The sequence below is a fragment of the Cuculus canorus genome, chromosome 16 (genome assembly GCF_017976375.1).
Source record: "Cuculus canorus isolate bCucCan1 chromosome 16, bCucCan1.pri, whole genome shotgun sequence".
NCBI classification, from domain to species: domain Eukaryota; kingdom Metazoa; phylum Chordata; class Aves; order Cuculiformes; family Cuculidae; genus Cuculus; species Cuculus canorus.
Genome location: NC_071416.1, coordinates 7,563,548 through 7,582,494, shown reverse-complemented (window position 1 = coordinate 7,582,494; position 18,947 = coordinate 7,563,548). Strand labels below are relative to the sequence as shown.

Below are 18,947 nucleotides of genomic sequence, written 5' to 3'. Positions count from 1 at the left end.
CTCCCTCCAGGGCAGTCCTTCCCAGCAAAGGACTGCTAGGAACCACCAAATCACCCCCTTCTACAGTGCTGCCAGCAAGCTGCTGCAGAGCCTGCTTGGAGACCCCACCGAGCCACACGCGTGTGCAAGAAATGAAGCACCTAATTCCAGCCGAGGCTTCCCAGGGAAGATGCCGTTGGTACTCACAGAGAGGCAATGACCTACAGAAAGCTCCAGTTACTCAGCCCAATATCCAGGGAAGTTGAGAGAGCTGAAGAATCAAAGAAAAAAATCCTGAAGTTAACTGCCTTCCCCTACATTAAAAGAAAAACCCCGAAGAGCCCCGTGCTTCTTGGCCACAGAGAGCAGAGCAGACAGAAAACCCCGGCGTTTCCCTCAGGTGAACTTTGCGGTCCCGGCATCCTCGGCCGCTCCCGTTCCCGCGGGGCATCGATCGCCCTCCCCCTCCCGCCACCAAGAGCGTCCCGCTCCGCGGTGCCTCTGAAGGGACGGCGAGCGGCGGCACCGGGGAGCGCCGAGGGCCCGGTGTGGCGGCGGCCCCGGAGGAGCGCCAGACCCACCCCCGGCCGGAGCGGCCCCCGCAGCGGCGAGGGGAGGCCCCGCGGCCTCGGCAGCGCCACGCCTGCAGCAGCCACTGAGGCGACGCCGACGGAACCCGCCCTTCGGCAGCGCCCCCACCGCCCCCCTACCCCCGGCGCCCGAACGGGAGCAACGGGGAAGGTAGGGCTGGGCGGGGCGAAAGGGGCAGGGCCGGGGGAGGCGGAGCCGGAGCGAAAGAGGCGGAGGCGGCGGAGCGGGACTTGGTTATTATTGTGACCGCGGGAGCGGCGGGGCGCGCGGCCCTCAGCCGTAGTGGTACACGAAGTCGTAGCTGCTGGGCTCCTTGGGGATGGGCGGCGGCGCCTCGGGGATCTGGATGTTCTCCAGGTCCAGCAGCCTCAGCTTCATCTCCATGCTAAGCAGCGTGTCCAGGTCGCTCTTGGTCAACTCGCTGGACATGTCCTTCCCCAGCAGAGCGTTCAGCCCGTCGATCCAGATACAGTACTGTGGGGAAAAGATCCTTCACAACTCCAGGCACCAGCGATGGGCTGCATTGAATCTTTCCATCCGTGCAACCATTGCAGACACTCCCATACAGCTCAGAAATGGGAGCCGTGGGAGGGAATTGACCCACAGGGGACAGGAAAAAAAAACCACCCCTCCAAAACAGTGCCCACAGAGAATTCCAGTGGAAGTGTGAAGCCCAGAGGAAAGCAAGACCCCGTGGCTCCAGGAGAGGGCCAAGAGTTTCTGCTGTGGCAGAACAACAGGAAAGCAAAGCTATTTTAGGCATCAGTATCTTATGGAATGGGGAAGGTGGGGACAACTGACTGCAAAGGAGGAAAGAAAGGGGCAGTCCAGACTGAGGGAAATTGGTGAAGGAATTACTGTTTTTTAAAAAAGAAAGTAACTTAAAAAACCAAAAAAACCCCAAAAAAGCCCCAGGAAGATTCACACTAAGCAATGGTAACATTTTCTAAGAACGAACCTGGGGGGAGACATCCCGCTCAGGCCTTTCACTAGAAGCCACTGATCCTCCTTAATCTCCTAGTTGTTTTGTATTCTACTGTTTAGCCACTATGTTTCTTACCTCATATTTATTAGGTGCGATGAAGTTTAAGGTCTCATCAGGATCGTATAATATCGAGAAGGCCAATTCTAACACTTCCTGAATGGAAAAGAATCTTTCATTCATCGACTGAACAAACATCACAGCACCTTCTGCCTGCTGACCCCACCCAGAGGAGCCGCCTGGCTGCCACTCAGCGCACTTCCCCCTATCAATGTTCCCAGCAGCTCTGAACAGCCTGGAGCATAAACAGAGCATGCTCACAGCACCCATCAATCACAGATGAGCTCCAGGGAAAGGCCGAGGTATGAGATGGGCTTTGCAAATAACGCACCTGCAGCATGGAACATAATTTGCTCCTGGTGCTTGCTTTCAGTCTTCAGCTCTATAGCACTGGACATTAATTACAGGCAAAACCGGAGCACTTACCTTGTTCTGTTTCAGTGCACTTTTCTCCTTCATGTGTGGACAATCCTTCCCTGTGACAACAGCTTTGATGTCTGCAACTGGAACTAACGGTGAAAAAGTAAAACTTACAAACAAGAAAACCTAACTATGAAAAGAGAACTGTTTTGTCTTTGCAATGAGCATTGTTCCTGTTCTTGTAGCTTGCTACTGCAGTTTTCCAAAACACATTCACAGCAACACATCCCTAGTCAGCTGTTACAAGAAATATCAAGCAGTTGCAGCAAGACTCGGAGGATGTGGGCAAGGACCAAAAGATGAGCAGCCAGGGCTTCAGACACAGCTCTTTTTCTCTCATCTCTAGGACGGTACTCAAAACAGCCTCAGACGGCAGAATGCAGCACACTGCACAGTGTACTCAGAGTAGTAATCCAGACTTACTTTTTTCCTGTAGAGATTCGAAGGTCACTTCCCCCTGGGCATTATCTTCCAGGTCTCCATAATGTAGCACCTTGTGATTCAGAGCCAGGCGACAATACCAAAACCTTTCTGGAACACACATCCAGTAGGGTAAGCTGAGCAAGATCATTCACAGAAGGTCTCACAGCCACTACATTACAGTCACACATCCGATCCCTCTACTCCCCCAATTCCTCTGCACTGCTTCCTGTTTGAGAGGGGATGGCTATATTCTTGGAAATTATTATCTGTTCCGTCCCAAACACCTGGCTGGTATAGACAGCCCAGGTAACTAGCTTTCCTTTCTGGCAACATGCCTGCTGACAGATTAATCCATTAGACCTTATTTGCCTACAGTTTTCCACATAGAAAAAAATACAGTAGGTGCTGTCACCTTACCTTGTCTTCTGCGATTTCCAATTTTTCTAAAGCTACTTCCCTCACAAAGCCTGTTCAGGCGCTGCTGCTTTATCAGCTCCAAGATCTCAGGTTGGATTTTCTCTCTCAGTTCCCTGACAATCAAATTGGAAGAGTAAGTAAGCAGAAAATGGAGATAAGAGCAAGCACAGAAGGCAACTGGTTTTGTTAGGCACTTACACAATAGGTGGTGACTGGAAGTCATCTTGGCTCATTCTCTCTGACTGGCGTAGTCGCAGAATCTCAGAATAGCTCAGGCTGCGCAGTTTGCTCTTGAACTGGTCCAAGGAGTTTGGTTTAGAGGGGAGAGCCCGTGTGATCTGTTCCCTTACAACCTGCATAACCTACAGAGGTTGGACAGGGAGAAAAACAAGTCACATTCTTGCTGCTTAATGGCAGCAGAGAACCGGGGTACAGCTCAGTGACAGCAAAGAACTGACACAGAATAACCAGGGCCAGGACTGTCAACATACTAGTGACTCTGAAGATCCTGAAAAACAAAGAATGACCTCAGCTCATACTAAATAGAAGTCGGACCATCCTTCCTTATGGCCCACGTCAATGCCCTGCCATACCTTCTGTTCCCTACTCTCTGGCCAAGTGTACAAGCTGAGTGAACACGCGCTGCTCTGCAAAACATTGTACAAAAATACCTTTTCTCCACTCTGACCTTATTAAAATCTTCTGCTGTCGCCCTCATTTCTTTCCAGGTCTTGTTCAACAGCTGGATGCAGATGGCAAATAGCTCTTCAAATGCACGATCATGGGTGAAAAACATGGGATGATAGTCATTTCGTCCTTCATTGGCTTCAGGAAGAAACAGAAATGACAACGCTGTGAGCATATTGCACAAGAGCTTCTATGAGTAACTAAAACCCACTATAGTGACAGAAACCGGATGGTGTACAATAGTACTAATTCAAAGAGATTAAGGCAGTTTGATGCTTCATCACCCTACAGACTGTCTATATTGGGAATGGCAACTATGCCCATGCTTCACCATGCAAACCGCTGTGACTCGTGTGCCCATTTCATATCACTCTCCCAAACGACTGCTTGCAGTTGTTTCCCACTCTCCTCTGGCAGAATTTCTTATGGTGGTTTCATTGTCTCAGAATGCTGCTTTAAGACTGTCAGAGCTACTAAACTTTTCGCAATTTCATGATGGTTTCTAGAATGTTCTTTTTTTATTTTATACAGCACCCTGCTCACGCTTCAGGAAGTTGAAGCCTTCCGCTTGTTTCAGTCTTGTAGGAGAATCACAGTGCACAAATCAGAATTTCTTACTTGACTTCGATACTGGTATTATCACTAGGACACTGATAGTACAACTCCGAGTTCCCCCTGTCCATACATGGCAGATGTGAACTTGAGGTACAAATGCTTGTGAATATTGGTAGGCCCGTACGCTACTTCCAGAAGCATCAGTCCGGCAACTCAGAAAGCTGGGCTAATAAATGGTACTTACGGAGTTCCCCAACTTGCAGGATCTCACAAAGCATCCTGGTAAGCTCAATGGCACTTCGCCCAAAGGGACACTCATGCTTATCTTCTCGACTGCTGTTCTCCAGAACAATCTACAAGAAGAGGATGCAACACACACTAAGAACAACTGCAGAGGTGTTCGTATCTGCAAAAAACAGCAGCTTCATTTACCCTGATATAGGTGTCCTGATGAAATTTGGCCAAGTAGAGCATGTTGTCCAATGCTAGCATCCCTGGAGGAGTCTGAGTAAAATCCATGGCTGGATTGATGTGATTCTGTGTGTAGAAAGAACCCAAACCCAAAATTAGCTCGAAGAAACTGTGTAAGAACCTTTTCTGAATGAACTGTACAACCGCCTGTTCATCAAGCACTCCTCCACATCTATCCAAGAGGTTAACCTTGGACACCTGCTGACTACGCTATCCAAAACTCCTAGGAGAAAGGCTGATTCCAAGTTCTTCATAGAATAGGTGCGTATGGTAAGTAAACACCTCCAAAGAATGCGCCTAATGGGCCCTGGCATTGCATTAGCAAGTTCATGATGATCTTCCCCAGGAGTCTGAGTGCAGCTGAATCTCTAAAACTCAGGTACAGAAGTATGGTGAAGCAAACACCATTTCTGTTCATTATTTCCCCACAACTCTGATGCAGATTGCTTAGATTGCCTTTACACGCTTTACAGTCCGCACTCCCTGTAGATGCATACAGTGAAACCCAGCATCTTGTAGTCCTTGGTGTACATGGCTTTGCGTTTTTCTGTTCCACTGCCAGGAACGGTGTTGCTGTCAGACTCTGCATCGAATGCAATTCTTCTCAACTCAAATATGATGTCTCTCTGTGCCTGAAGGACAGAAAGCAGGGAAATGGTAACACACAATCAATCACGGGGGTAGTATTTTCACATAATGCACCATCCCATCTCTCCCTCCAGAGCTCACACAGTGAATACAGTGAGATACCAAAGGTCATTAAAATTACGTAAGAAGAGGCAATCTATTTCAAAATGGCACGTTTCAGTGTATTGGGAAAGCATAATATTTGTTTGCATTTTCCTTTAACTGCTCCATTGCTAAGGCATTTCTCACTCAATATGACAACACACGTAAGAACTGTGTAACAGACACATGAAAAATGCCCAGCTTCCTTGTATACTGCAAGGAAGTACATAAAAGGATGTGTCCTCCAGAGGTGGACTAATCAGTCTGACAGCTGGTATCACACTGGTCAAGAAAAGAATACATGGCTTCCAGTGACCACTTACGTCTCCGAAAGCCCCACAGCATATAGCAGGATTGTCATGAGCACACCCTAATCTCAAGGACTACAATATGAGGGGTGGTTTTGAAACTTTATGTGCCATCTGTTGCAAATTCTATGGAGCTAAGGAGCTCAGGAATAAGGCTGCTTGTACATCCCATTTTATCAGATCTTACTCTTACCTGATCATTGGGATCCATCTTGGTCATCATTCTCTCTTCCAGGAGATTAAAGGTCAGTACCTGTAGCACATACAGCTGATGTGCCATTTCTGTTTTAATTGGGCGGTTTCCTCGGATCACATGCTGCAAAACAAAGGATAAGGTAGAAATAAAGAGAATACTAATAAAACCAGAGGTATTAACTGCAGACATATGCCAGGCTGCATGAACATCTCTGTATATGAAGATTCAGCTGTTTAATCTCCATATTCCATCAGAAGCGTAACGATAATGCTTTCTAACAGCAGAAAGCAGCACCCCAGTAACTTTCTTTTGAACAAGTGGCTCCAATTTCACCTTTGAAAGAGTCACTTTTCTGGAAAGGCCCCAAGGGCAGCAGAATTTACACTCTGCACAGGTGAAATCTCTATAGAAAGAACATTAGGAAGCACACTGTCATTACAGACATACTTACATTCAGGATTATAGACCTCAGGTGCTTCTGGGCAAATGCATTAGCCATTTCCTGTTGAGGAATTTAGAGATAAATAACATGAGTAAAATATACACAAAAAGCCCCATATTGTGCAGAAAGGAGAGAAAGAAGTAAGCCTGGGAATTGGAGATAGCACTGGCACACAACAAAGTGCTTTTACTACAGACTATCAATTTATCATGTCATTTCACCACAAAGCAAGCGTCAAGTTGGAATGCAAGGGTCACCTTTACACAGCATAAGTCATGGATGGCTACCCTACAAAACATCATCAATTTGGAGAAAGGCACTAGGGCAGTCAAAGATCAGAAGAAAATTTAGCTTAACACTGGACACCTAATGGTACTTCAATATGAGGCGATGCGGCAGCAGGGACCATACTGTGGGCTGCCAAGAAGAACCTGTCATCTACAAGAGGTTCCTTCCATCACCATTTCACAGCCTAGGCATACAGCCAAGAGAACAAGGGCTACAGTTAACATAGTTAACTCCTGAGGATGCAGTGTTCAGGTCTCCTCCCTCTCAAAAATTCCTGCTGAAATTAACACTTCCTTTGCTGCAGTTCCTAAAGACATATTTAGAAGTCAGTTTAAGAATTATTTTCAGAAGCGTTTCAGTTTACAAAAATAAAGGGTAAATAATACCCATGCTTAAAGAAAAGCTTCCAGTTTTCCTCATTACTGCATGACTTCCTTCCTCGGATGAGGAGGGCTCCCAACCATCGAGTCACGATGGCAGTCACAGCAGATTCAAGTATCTGCTGCAAGCCTTCAGTCCTGCAACAAATTACACATGCACCTGCAAAGATCTAACCTACGCTTTTCTTGTGAATTGTGAAGATGCACTGTTAAAAATACCAGCGATCTCATTACACTTGCTAGAAGAGTGGCACAAGTGCTAACGTAAAGATGGAATATTATCAGAAGTTTGCTGTTCTAAGCAAAATCTTTGGGTAAGAAAAATCTGTTTGGCAAAACATCATTTGGAAGAGTCTCAAAAACTACCAGTCTGAGATCTCTTCACATTCCTGTGCAGTGCAGATTGAGAGTTGGAAGCAGATGTGCAGTCTTAAATGATTACACTCAATCAGCTGTACATTCTGAGCAATCCCAGACTGTTCCAACTGCTCATATCAACCCTGCTCTTGACAGGTTTTAAGGAGTCTGGTAAAATGTGTATATCAGCTTCATTCCAAGTCCCTATTATCACTTTTGCTCCAAAGAGAAACCTCCTAAACCAAGAAAGTGATATACTGGCTGATAGCCAAGCCATAATGGCTGCAAGTTCAGCAGCACTCGTGTTACAACCAAAATGAGTCACTGCTCTGGTGGAAGATATCTAAGCAGCATCTAGATGAAGCAGGAAGCGGTTTTGGAGATAATACACTGCCCTTCGAGCCACCATTTTTTACTATGATTTGTGAGACACGGTACACGAACAAGGCCTGTTGTTAGGATTTGTTCACACATGCAACACAAAGAATCCTTGCTCTGAAGGAATTAGTTTGTACATGGGATGAAGTAACAGGTGACCGAAGCAGATAAACAGGGGGAAGAACAAAGACAATCAAACAATTCTAAACAACACAGTAAGAAGCATGAGCATGCACACAGCCTAACCACTGCTAAGGGATCTGTGTTATGCTGAGTCCAATAATGCCACTTTGCTGCTTGACAGGGGTCACAGAATCATTTACATTGGAAAAGATGTCTTGAGATAATCTTGTCCAACTCCCCTGGTTCAAGCATTGTCCAGTCAGATTTTTAATTTCTCCATTGATGGAGACTCCACAACTTCTCTGGGTATCCTATCCTGGGGTTTGAACACCCTCATATTTTTTTTTTGTTTGTGTGTGTTTGTATGTCTGTGTGTCCAGGTGGAATTTCTTGGGTTTTAAGCTGTGCCCATTACCTGTCAGCAGGCACTACTGGGAAGAGTCAGGCTCCCTCTTCTTTATTGCCTTCCATCAGATATTTATACACATTGATAAGACCCCCTGAGCCTTTTCTTCTTGAGGCTAAGCAATCCCAAATCTTGCAGCCTCTATTCCAGTCCTTTCACTACCTTCATGGCCCTTTGTGGTCACATGGGCTGCGTTCAAGGGGAAAAGAAAAGTGATAGATCCGTTGGAATTTTGTTTGCTATGAAGTTTAGTATCTTGGCCAAATTACCACCAGAGGAGTACATTCTTCCTTATTTTCATGTGTTAAGCATGTCCATTAATTTTAGAAATTACATAGCATTTGTGGGGACCACAGTTTCCCTCCTGAGGGCACTGCATTCCTGGCAAAAATGCAGCGTTCTCTGTGCTACCCAGAATATCTGAAAACTGTAACAGCATCTCAAGGTACAGGAGGTTCTACATCAACCTGTTAGCAAGAGAGGCAACTCCCTTGAAGACAGCACAGGGAAAAAAATGTTCTTCTAATACAATTCCCAATGGGAGAAGTCATGGATTAGGCAGAATGTATGCTCTAGCTCCCAGTCAGCACCAAGTTTTGAGACTGCTCTTCACAGACAGCTCTGTTTCAGAAGGACACAGCTGGATATGAACTGTCATTAACATGATATTTGAGGTATAACTCAGGCTGTAGTAAGTTTAAGGAGATCCAGGCTCCTAAAGAACTAGTTCTAGTTTTAAAATTGGTTCACCTGCTTAGTCTTGTAGTATCACTTTCCTTTTACAATCATCTTTATTGTCTTGTGTCCTCCCGCCCTTCTCCATAGGCTCATCTACTACCTGAAGCCTGTATCCATCATTTCTGAGATAAAAGGAGGTGTAACTGGGGAAAAGCTAACACGCCTAAAATTCCGCATGACCAGCCCCCAGGCTTGAGTTACTTACAGTGATGGGCAGGTCTAGCGGGTTAAGCAGCTTGTCCTGCTGGCAGAAAGCAGAAAGAGGCACAAAGAGAAGCACACAGGATTTAGCTTGGAGTCCAGAAATAAGGCACAAATGGAGCACTAGAGAAGAAAGGCTTAACACAGCAAAGCTACACAATACAGACATGTGCACATCTTGTAGGTAGTTGAGATCTCTGGGGTTTCCTCAGCACAGGACAGGCGTTTCATTTCTCACAATTGCCAGCAGGAATATCCCCCTATAGAATATCCTTAAGAAATATCCCTTTGCTGGGGAGGGGAGGTGGGGTGCTTGTTCAGGAAGTACATACAACCCCAGGGACTCTGCCCAGCCTTACTCTCCCACACAGAATTAACTCTCCTGAAAAATAATTCCCATGCTGTATAGAGGATTACTTTCTGTCTCTCAAGGCCTTGGTAGATTCCTTTCTGAGCATCTCCTAAACATAGATGTTGCACTCCATAACACATTATTTAATGGGATGGTACTTTTTCTCCTATGTTGTCACACTGAAACAGCTACAAAAGTTCTTGGCAAGAGGTCCTCTTTGCTCCGACAGAACGGTTTTGAGGCATGAAGTAAACACCCAGTCAGTAACCGCTATTCACGTTTAAAGACAAAAAGCCAGAACAAACCTGTCTTTTGTCCTCAGGTGCCTTCAGGAAGAGGGCGTTAATCAGGGCAATGGCATATGTCTGAATCTCTTGATTTGAGCTGCAGAAACAAAAATGGGAAGATCATAACAGAACAGACAGTATAGAACACTACAGCTTCCTGCTTTGCCTGCACCATGAGGACATTTACTGCAGCTATCTTGCATTTCAACAGAAAAGCAGGATTCAGGTAATCCACTTTCGTGCCACCCAACTTTTCGTAAGGCCTGGAAAAATCTGACAGAAATCAGTGACTGATAACTCCATTATTCAGAAGATAGTGTAGATCACAGCCCCGCAGAGCCTGGAGCTCAGCACCACCACAGTTTGTTTGCAATGCTGAAACCACTTCTGTAAAGCCTATTTATACTGCAGTCTGTTATATGGCTACAGCTCCCCTACGTGAATAGAAGCCATCAAAGGCAAAAAGAACTAAGGGGGAAGTATGCCTCTCACTACTGAAGGGTTCTTAATCCCTTCTGAGAACATGCACTGTCTGTGGTTTCACCTGTGATGTTTTGAATAAGCTTTTACTAAAATAGAAATTAGAAAGCTGAAAGAACACGTACTTTTTGCAAATCAAAGTTGCTGCAGAGTTCACGAGAACTTCCTTTTTTCTGTTAATCAAGTTCAAATTTATAAATACCCTAAGTATACAGTGACACCAATGCAACACATCGTTTGCACTAAAATGTTGTTAAACTACTGTTCATTGATTAAGAAATATTAACCATATTCACAAACGGTGCTTTTCCGTATTTCTACAGTTAAAAGGCTTAAGGGGGAAAAAAGTACTTAAAGCAATAACAAATGCATGCTGCTTTTTTTATGGAAGATAAGAACTTCCTTGAAAAACAGATATTCGTTTGTCAGTTCAATTGGAAAAAGAGGAATGGGAAGTGGGGGGAAAAAAAAAAGGCAGGAAACACCGTTGTTTTATTCCTTAATATGCAGAAAAGAAACCAGAAGATTATGAACTTTTATATTCCAGTGGAGACAGTTTAAAGTGCAGTGAAGGTGACAGATGACTGGATGCAGCTTTGGGAAACTGCTTCAGTAAAATGTAGGTTTGGTGCTAACACTGAGCATACTTGTGCAGTTGTTAAAGCAAAATATCTTTGTTTGAGACATCTACTCGTTTGTTCAAGCAATTCCAGAACACATTTTTCAGTGTTTTAAATGCAAAAAGGATGTGTTTTCAGATTAGCAGATATTCATAAAATTTATTTAAATCACACGGCTGTTGGGTAGACACTTACACTTGCAGATGAGAAATGAGCTGCCCCACGGTGATTTCTTCTGCTATCTTCTGATATAGAGTCTGACTGTTTAGCACCATGCTTTCTAGAATGGCTAACGACCGCTGGAGGATGGAGACGTCTACCATAGGCTGACTCACATACCCTGCAATCTAAAAACAGAGAAACCAGCAGGTCAGCCAGTGCACATCCAGGAAACCTTATGATGAGTGAGACAAGGTAAGCAAGAAAAGGCTAGGAAAGCTGGGTGCACTGTGCTCTCAGTGAGTATTCAGTTCTCAGAGTCATCTTGCTCGTCCTGGAAGCTTCTTTAAAGCACAAAAAGAAATAGCACCCACTCACCCTTTCTATCCAGACTCACCTGTTTGATGAAGGTTATTGAGACCATGTCCCAGGAAACAATACCATGGTCCATGAGCTCCAAGAAGGCAGTCAGGGTGAAAGCCAACATCTCACTGTAACTGACAAAGTGAAGAATGCAGTTACAAGAGATCCAGTAACAAGGAAAAAGCCCGTCCAAGTTGAATAAGCTGGGTAAAAGAAAAATGTCACCACCACCTCCTAATAAAATAGGCCACAGTTTGGGAGCTGGGGGAGCAATAAAGTATTTGCATTTACGATAATTTTATTGTTTTACGGAATCATAAGAACAAATTAAAACTAGGAATGATAGGTCTGCCCCATGGCTGCATCATGCTGGACATGCGCGTGCCAGTGGCGCTGTGATGCGCCCACCACTGACTGGCCAAAGATGAACTGATGGCACTTCTGTGCAAGAACATTTAAGAAAGGGTAAAAAATGCTGCACAGCAGCTGCGTGAGAGGAGCAAAAAAACATGAGAGAGAAACAGCCCTGCAGACCTCAAGGTTGGTGAAAGAGGAGGGGAATGGGGTCCTTCAGGTGCTGTAGCAGAGATTCCCCTGTGGCTTGTGGAGAGCCCAGACTGAAGCAGGTTGTCCCTTTATGCCCATGGAACAGATCTCCACAGTGCAGCCCGTGGAACACCCAAGCAGGTGGAGATGCCCTGGTGGAAGCTGCAGCCTGCAAAGGCGCCATGTTGAAGCAGGCTCCTGGCAGGAGCTGTGGCCCATCGAGAGGAGCCCATGCAGAAGCAGGCTTTCCAGCAGGAACTGTAGCCCAAAAGGGACAAGCGCTGGAGCAGTCTGTTCCTGACAGGCTGTGTCTTGTGGGGGACCTACACAGAATCAGTTTGTGAAGGACTGTATTCCATGGGAGGGACCTCACACTGGAGCAGAGGAAAACTATGATGAGAAAGGACAGCAGACAAAGTGTTATGTACTCAAAAGTGTTATGGACTGACCATAAGCCCCATTCCCTGTACCCCAGTGCAGCTGAGAGGCAGGACAGCAGGAAGTGAAGGAGTGAAGTTGAGCCTGGAAAGAAGAGGGTGGAAGGAAGGTGGTTTTACTTTTGTCTTTGTTCCTCACCACCCTACTCTACTTTTAACTGGCAAAAAAATAAACTAATTTTCCCCAAGTCAAGTCTGGCTTTCCCAACTCATGAGTTTTTTCATCTTGTTTTCCTCTTCTGTCCTGTTGAAGAGGGGGAGTGAGAGTGGCTTGGTGGGCTGCTGGCAGCCAGCAGAGGTTAACCCACCATAGCACTGAAGGTCTCTGAATAGATCAAAAAGTCAAAATGAGAACAGTTGAGTGCAGCTCCTGGACACAGAACAAAATGCTTTCTGCACTTCATAAAGCATTTTGAAAAACCTAAACCACTCAGCTGCTAGAGGGCAAAACCAAAAGCCTTTTCTTGCATTAATAACTGACTGAAAGACAAGAAGCAAAAGGGTAGAAATTCAATAGTTAGGTTTCGAACTGATGAAAAGTTACAAATTTCTCCAAAAAACACAACAGTATTGGAAAGAGCCAAGAGCCAGGGGAAGCATGGAAAGAACAATCAGCATTCCAGAGTGACTGCCATAGTTACAGTGCTAGTGGACTAAGACTACTGCTTAGAAAGGCACAGTTAAGGGTTGATACAAAAGAAAGATCTGTATGGTTACGAATGGTATGGAAAAAGACAGGAAATGACAATTTCTCATAACAAAATATGTAGAGGAAATCAAATAAGGTAGCATGTTTAAAATAAAGGATTTTTTTTCTTATAGGACAATTAACTGCGGAACTTCATTTCCACACGGTGCTGTACATGTCAAAAGGATAAACTGTTTTTTAAACGAAGAAGAAAAATCTATGGAAAAAACACCCAAAGGTTTTTAAATCAAAGAGAAACAATTTCTGCCCAGGCAATCCAAAAGTTGAAAATTGTTAGAGAATGAAGACTGATGCTTTCTCTGCTATTGGTTCTTTAGCCCTTTCCATTTCCTAAGGTAAACAAACAGCCCTTTGGCCTTCATAGCAACTCTTCTGATGCTGCAATCCAGAAAGCACTGACCACACACACTAGAACCAGCAACATGCTTGCTGCTGACTGGCACTGACCCACCACCAGTTCCACAGGAATGTGCTACATTCAACTGCACGTTGGTTTTTCACAGAATGCCTTCTCCCTTTGACCACAGAGTAACTGCTCAAGGAGATTTTGACCACAAGTAAGATAATAAAAATCATTTAAATTATCAGTGACCTTTCAACCCAAGTTTCACACATTGTAAGTGTCTCCTCTTTTGTCTCATGAGGTTTAACAAATGACTAGAAAGACTTTGTCTCAATTAATGGACCAGCATTTGCTACGAAGTCAGTTACCTACTGGCACTTCAGCAAGCAAAATTAGCTCCTTATTTGAAGCCCTGTTCCAGAGTTCTGGAATAAAGGAAACTTACTGGGACAGAAGCTTGGTCCCACTCTCCACAAGCCGTGTCAGCATTGTAATCCCTTCCATGTTGATGAACTCTGTGGCGAAGGTCACATCTGCTGAAAGTTTAGCCAGTTCCTTCATGGCATCCAGTCGGGCTTCCATACTGTGCGACTGGATCCTCTCCATCAGCTGGCGAGCTGCCCTGGACTGGAAGTAAAGAGGGATGATGCCAGGTACAGACTGAGCCGTGCCAGCATCAGTGTTCTATCAGCAGCCCCTGGATGGGCAGAGAGAGCGCAGCAAGGGCAGAGACATCAGCAATGACAAGGAAGAAGCAGCAGTGAGCAGGTCTAAGAAGACTAAAGAAAGCCTGCACTCAGCAACAGCTACAGTTCAAGCACGTGAAGGAAAGATACACACCACAACCAGGAAGGAAAACAAGAGTGTACACTTCACTGTGCAGGACGGCCCACAACAAAGGTAAGCCACAGAAATTTGAGGAGAAAAAGACAGGAAAGCTGAGAGGCAAGAAACAGCCTGTCATACGAGGATAGCTTCTGAGACAGAGGGATGTGAGCAAGCACTTACTGGGGAGACTGCCAGCTGCAGGATAGTTCCATTCTTGATGTCACAGCGAGTCTGAAAGAAAACATAAACTTTAAATTGCAGAAAAGTGAGGGGGAAAGAATGCAGCAGGATCTACAGTGCACATTTGTATGTACACGTAAAGGCGTTCCTATACCACACAGCCCTGCTCACGGTACTGAATTGAGTCACTAGGTCCTTGTACCTACAGACACACAGAGAGAGAAGCACATGGCTTCTCAGTGGAATGACACCATTCAAGTCAGTATTTCTGATAGCAGAGATGCTGTCCCTCAAGGATTAGTGACAGTATTGTTCCATGACACTCATTAGTCCAAGGTTTTTTGCACTCTTGCCCAGGACAGCAGCACACTGCTGTCTCTCACACTGACCTGTTCTGTGATGTACAGCTGAGGACCATCGGCATATCGCAAGGTGTAGTATTCAGGGTTTGGCAACGACCACCTGGCAGAGGAAGAAGGATACATAAGCTTCTTCCTCCTCTTTTATCTAGCTCTCAATTAGAGAACTTGATTCCAGGAGCGTGGCAAAGAACTCTCAAGCAAAGCTTTAGCAGAGGGAAATTTGTTCTCCTAAAGAGGAGAGGAAACACTTTCCTCTTGAATGGGACTTCAGCCTTAAGTCAAGCTCTGGAAAGTCTGAATAGTCCTGCACTTCAGGGGCCAGTCCTCAGAGACATTGACCCTCCGGGCAGAGATATGCACACACTCAGAGCTGGAACAAAGATGCAAAGCCCCTGCTTTCCATCAGATCCTTTTCTTCCCAATTTAAACCCTGGCCCATTCCATGGCCAAAACTGGCAGCAGGCAGCATGCAACATGCTAGCAGCACATTGACATGCAGAGAGACTTTGCACAATACACCAGCAAGGACTATCAGGAAGACAGACTTCTCCATGAGGGCTCCCAGAGAACTACTCACCCATCACAGACCTCCTTGATGATGGATGCAAGAGGCCTTTTCTAGAACAGAAAGAGAGAGTCCTCAGTAGCCACATTCCCTTCCACCAGAAAGGAATACTGTCCACTTCTAAGCTCCCCACCTTCCACTACGAAGGTTGTGGTGCATTTCCTCCCCCATCTGGTTACCAGGCCTCACCTGATCTATTTCCAGCAGCTGGGCATTGGCACCTGGCCACTCAACAGCTACTTTCACAATGTCCGAAGGTGGTGGCATTGCTCCGGACTCCTTCAGGTGCCTTTACAACAGCGTGCTTCTCCACGCCTGTCAAAAAAAAGGATAGTAAGCAGCTCTCTGAAAACTATCTCAGTCGTTACATTGCACCAAACACCAAGCTTTGAAGCTTTACATAAGACCAGCCTAACTGTTTGCTGGGCCTGCTAGGGACAAAACATCCAAGCCTCATACTGAAACAGCACATCCAACTTTATCACCTAAGGAATATTTCTGAGGGCTTGTTGGGGTCCTCATACGAGAACGAGAGCCACTGATCAGCAAAGCCCCATCTCCCACCTGTAGTCTGTAGTGACAGGTCTAGTAAAGCAATAGCTCAGCTACCATCTGTAGATGAAAAGGGAACATATTGTCCTGGCAGCCTTCGTCCCATGGGTTGGTGTTTACTGATGCCTCATTCGTATTTGTTGGATACCTTGACCTGCTCAAGATACCCAAACAGGCTTCTAGGAAGAGTAGCAGTTTTATCCCATTCCTTTCCTATAACATCATAAATCCAAAACATGAATATTTATCACAGAGGAAAAATTAACTCAGCATTTGCTTTGGAGATCTACCTTTCAATCCTTTATCTACCTTAGAGCACAAGCTTGTGTTCAGGGTTTGGTCCCAGACAGCTGTCAGACATGTTGGTTCGTGCTTCATCCGGTAGCAAGAGGCTGTAAAGAAATGTACTTGTTCAGTTCCTTTTTAATACTAGCCTGCGTGGAGGGAGTAGGCCTGCTCTCTCCCATAGAGCCAACAAGGAGAAAGTCCCATGGCAGAGAGACACCCCTCTCCATCAGCAGTTCCTGGGAACAAAGGCTTCAAGCTGTCAAGAATGAGATCTGACTGGACACAGAAGTAGCGCTGTCCTTAAGGACTCCTGAGACTCAATTTTAGCATATGCTGAATGAGATGGTAAACGTCCAAGGAACCATTTCCCAGCTCCTACAGAAGCTCCTATTCCTCCTACTGGGGCAACACAAACTCCCTTTCCCAGAAAAGAGATGAGACAGTGCTGAGCAGGGACACTGTTCCACGATTAACATACTTCCCCAACTTCCTTGATCAACTGGGAAAGAATTGCTAAGGTGGAGATTTTCAAATGGCTTTTGCAGCAATGACTTAAACAGGTATAACTCATGAACCAGATCTTTAGGTACACTATTGCAATTAACAGTACACAAGCAGCAATACAGCTCTCTATGTATTCTCCAGAAAAAGTGCTCAATTTGCACAACACCCCAGACCTGCAGGACGTACAGGTTTCAATCCACTAAGCTTAGAGAGAGAGAATCAGTTCTCAAACGGCATGTGATTTCCACTTGCTGTTCTCCACTGAGCAACTACAGCCTACGACGGCCTAACCCTAAAAGCCTGAGAAATCTTAGCCATACAGCATAAGCACATGTCATTGCCAACAATCAGACAGGCTTGCGATTACTGAACAGATAATTACTTCTCCCACAATTGATCCAACTCATGACGAGGAACCATGAAAATCCATTAAGCTTTCAAGGCACAGCAAATACACAGTGAAAAGGCAGGGCTCAAAGATTGCTCCCCTTGAATATTCAGAACCGAATTTGCAACTCTTAACTAATATACCTGCGAGTAATTAGCACCTAATTACCACTTCTCCCATCAGCCTCTTGCAGTACAGTCATAGTCTTTCATTTGTACTGCAATTGTTACTCAGCAAGTGGCTACCGAAGATCAGAAGGAAATACAGCCCTCTACCCCACAACACAGATGCTCCAATTACTGTCAGTAGAAGCCCTTACAGAGCTCTTCCTTGTCTTCTCCCTTGCAAAGAACAGGCATCATTTAGAGAGAGGAAGGGCATGTTAGAACAAAAACACTGATGTTATGGGAAGTTCTGCAGAAATCCTAAAATAATTTATGTTGGAAAAGACCCTTGAGGTCATAGAGTCCAGATGTGGAATTTTACAATGGATATTCTGCAGTGCACCAGTGATGTATCTGAAAAAACAACCATTCAGAAGCTCTTGGGAAGAGACACATTTTAACATAATTATGTATAATCTACATTTTTGCATAATTGTGCCTGCCTGTCACTTACAAGTCTCTCACGGCACAGTCTTCTCAACAATAGCATGTAAACAACTCTCAGTTTCATACAGGGAGACGGCAGGCAAGCTGAAATGCACCAAAGCCAAATGCACTCTGCTTCTGCCAAGAGAGCTCCTTCACACACAGCAGTAGTGCAGGGTAGCTGTAGGGCAAGAAGAAACCCGCAGAGCCACCAACAGCACACCGTTCAAGAGGCTTCTGGGAAGCTGCAAGCTAAAACAACTAGAGTATTTTTGAAAGAATTTCCCTATTCAGAAATTCAATCTTCTTTTCATTACAGAGAGAGAACAAAACGTGCTGTGCACAGAATGAAAATGAGGAGGGTGAAATAACATTCAATGAAAAAGAAAAGCTGTCCAGTAGAATCTTGCAGCCAAGAAGCTAAAAGCTGCAGTTCTCAGAATCCTGCACGTAAAATAAAACACCCTGGTCAGTTCTCGCAAGGCCCTGATGCGAGGGAGCCCCTCAGCCAGGTGAGCGGTCTGGCAGGTGAGCTGGGCTACCCAGAGCCTGCGGCACAGAAGGACAGAGAGCAGAGTCCAGCCGAAGACTGCTTCTACATCACCTTCTAGAACAGGCAGAAAGAATTACGTTCCACAAGGGAAACCAGAGAACCAGGCAGCTCAGTCTCTCTGGAACCCTGCGCTCCTCCAAAGGCCTTGCACGCTGCAGTTGTGCGTTGCACCGGGCCCCGACCCCGCGCAGCCGAGCAAGAACCGCCTCGTAACAACGACAGGACCCTGAGCAACAGAGGAACGGGAGGGCGGCGGGTTCGCCCTGCCCGCCAGCCCCGCGCCCACCGCTCGGCCGAGCCCCACTCCAGATTCTGGGTGCGGGGCAGCCGGGTTCGTGCTCCGCGGCCCCGGGAGCGGCGAACGCGCACTCCCCGCTCTCTCGGAGAGAAAGGCGGTGGCGGGCCCGGGGAGGGGGGCCCTGCGACCCCGCCCGCCCCAGCCCCGAGCTCACCCGGCCCCGCCGCGGCCGCTCCGCGCTGCCCCGGCCCCGCCCGCCCCGGCTCCGCCCCTCGGCGCCACCGGCCGCCGCTCCTCCAGCGCGTCACGCACCCGCAGCGCTGCCATGGACCCCGCGGCGGCGGCGACCGGCGCTGCCAGGCCCTGCGGCGCTCCGGGCGCTCACTCAGCCCCCGCCGCCTCTCGCGGCGCAGCCCCCGCGCGGCCGGCGGCGAACCCGGACCGGCCGCCCCGCCCGCCGGAAGCGGCCCCC

At 46.4% G+C, this 18,947-nt stretch overlaps 1 protein-coding gene across 7 annotated transcripts; it reads right to left on the bottom strand.

The window, feature by feature from the left end:
• Positions 1 to 791: 791 nt before the first annotated feature.
• Positions 792 to 18,923, bottom strand: ELMO2 (engulfment and cell motility 2). 7 transcript variants are annotated; one of them, XM_054081388.1, is made up of 23 exons: positions 18,788 to 18,923; positions 16,224 to 16,306; positions 15,552 to 15,677; positions 15,375 to 15,415; positions 14,825 to 14,897; positions 14,436 to 14,486; positions 13,873 to 14,054; positions 11,427 to 11,520; positions 11,066 to 11,217; positions 9,789 to 9,867; positions 9,136 to 9,171; positions 6,270 to 6,320; positions 5,816 to 5,938; positions 5,083 to 5,217; positions 4,547 to 4,651; positions 4,359 to 4,467; positions 3,561 to 3,697; positions 3,071 to 3,234; positions 2,873 to 2,985; positions 2,456 to 2,563; positions 2,039 to 2,121; positions 1,631 to 1,708; positions 792 to 1,044 (listed from the first exon to the last, which is right to left on the bottom strand). In XM_054081388.1, the coding sequence occupies exons 3-23, from the start codon at positions 15,627 to 15,629 to the stop codon at positions 844 to 846; spliced, it is 2,193 nt and encodes a 730-aa protein (XP_053937363.1). In that variant the 5' UTR covers positions 15,630 to 15,677; positions 16,224 to 16,306; positions 18,788 to 18,923; the 3' UTR covers positions 792 to 843. The 7 variants fall into 7 exon arrangements, with proteins under 7 accessions (XP_053937363.1, XP_053937361.1, XP_053937357.1 ...); XM_054081386.1 differs by having other exon boundaries at positions 11,427 to 11,526; positions 16,205 to 16,306; positions 18,788 to 18,922; XM_054081382.1 differs by having other exon boundaries at positions 11,427 to 11,526; positions 18,788 to 18,922.
• Between the last annotated feature and the right edge of the window lie 24 nt (positions 18,924 to 18,947).

Coding starts and splice junctions, on each gene's coding strand:
- ELMO2 (XM_054081386.1), bottom strand. CDS start 15,629: ATGCCACCACCTTCGGACATTGTGAAAGTAGCTGTTGAGTGGCCAGGT. Junction 5,939..6,269: donor TGAGGTCTATAATCCTGAAT/GTAAGTATGTCT, acceptor TTTGTTTTGCAG/CATGTGATCCGAGGAAACCG. Junction 2,564..2,872: donor TGGAAATCGCAGAAGACAAG/GTAAGGTGACAG, acceptor TGTGTGTTCCAG/AAAGGTTTTGGTATTGTCGC.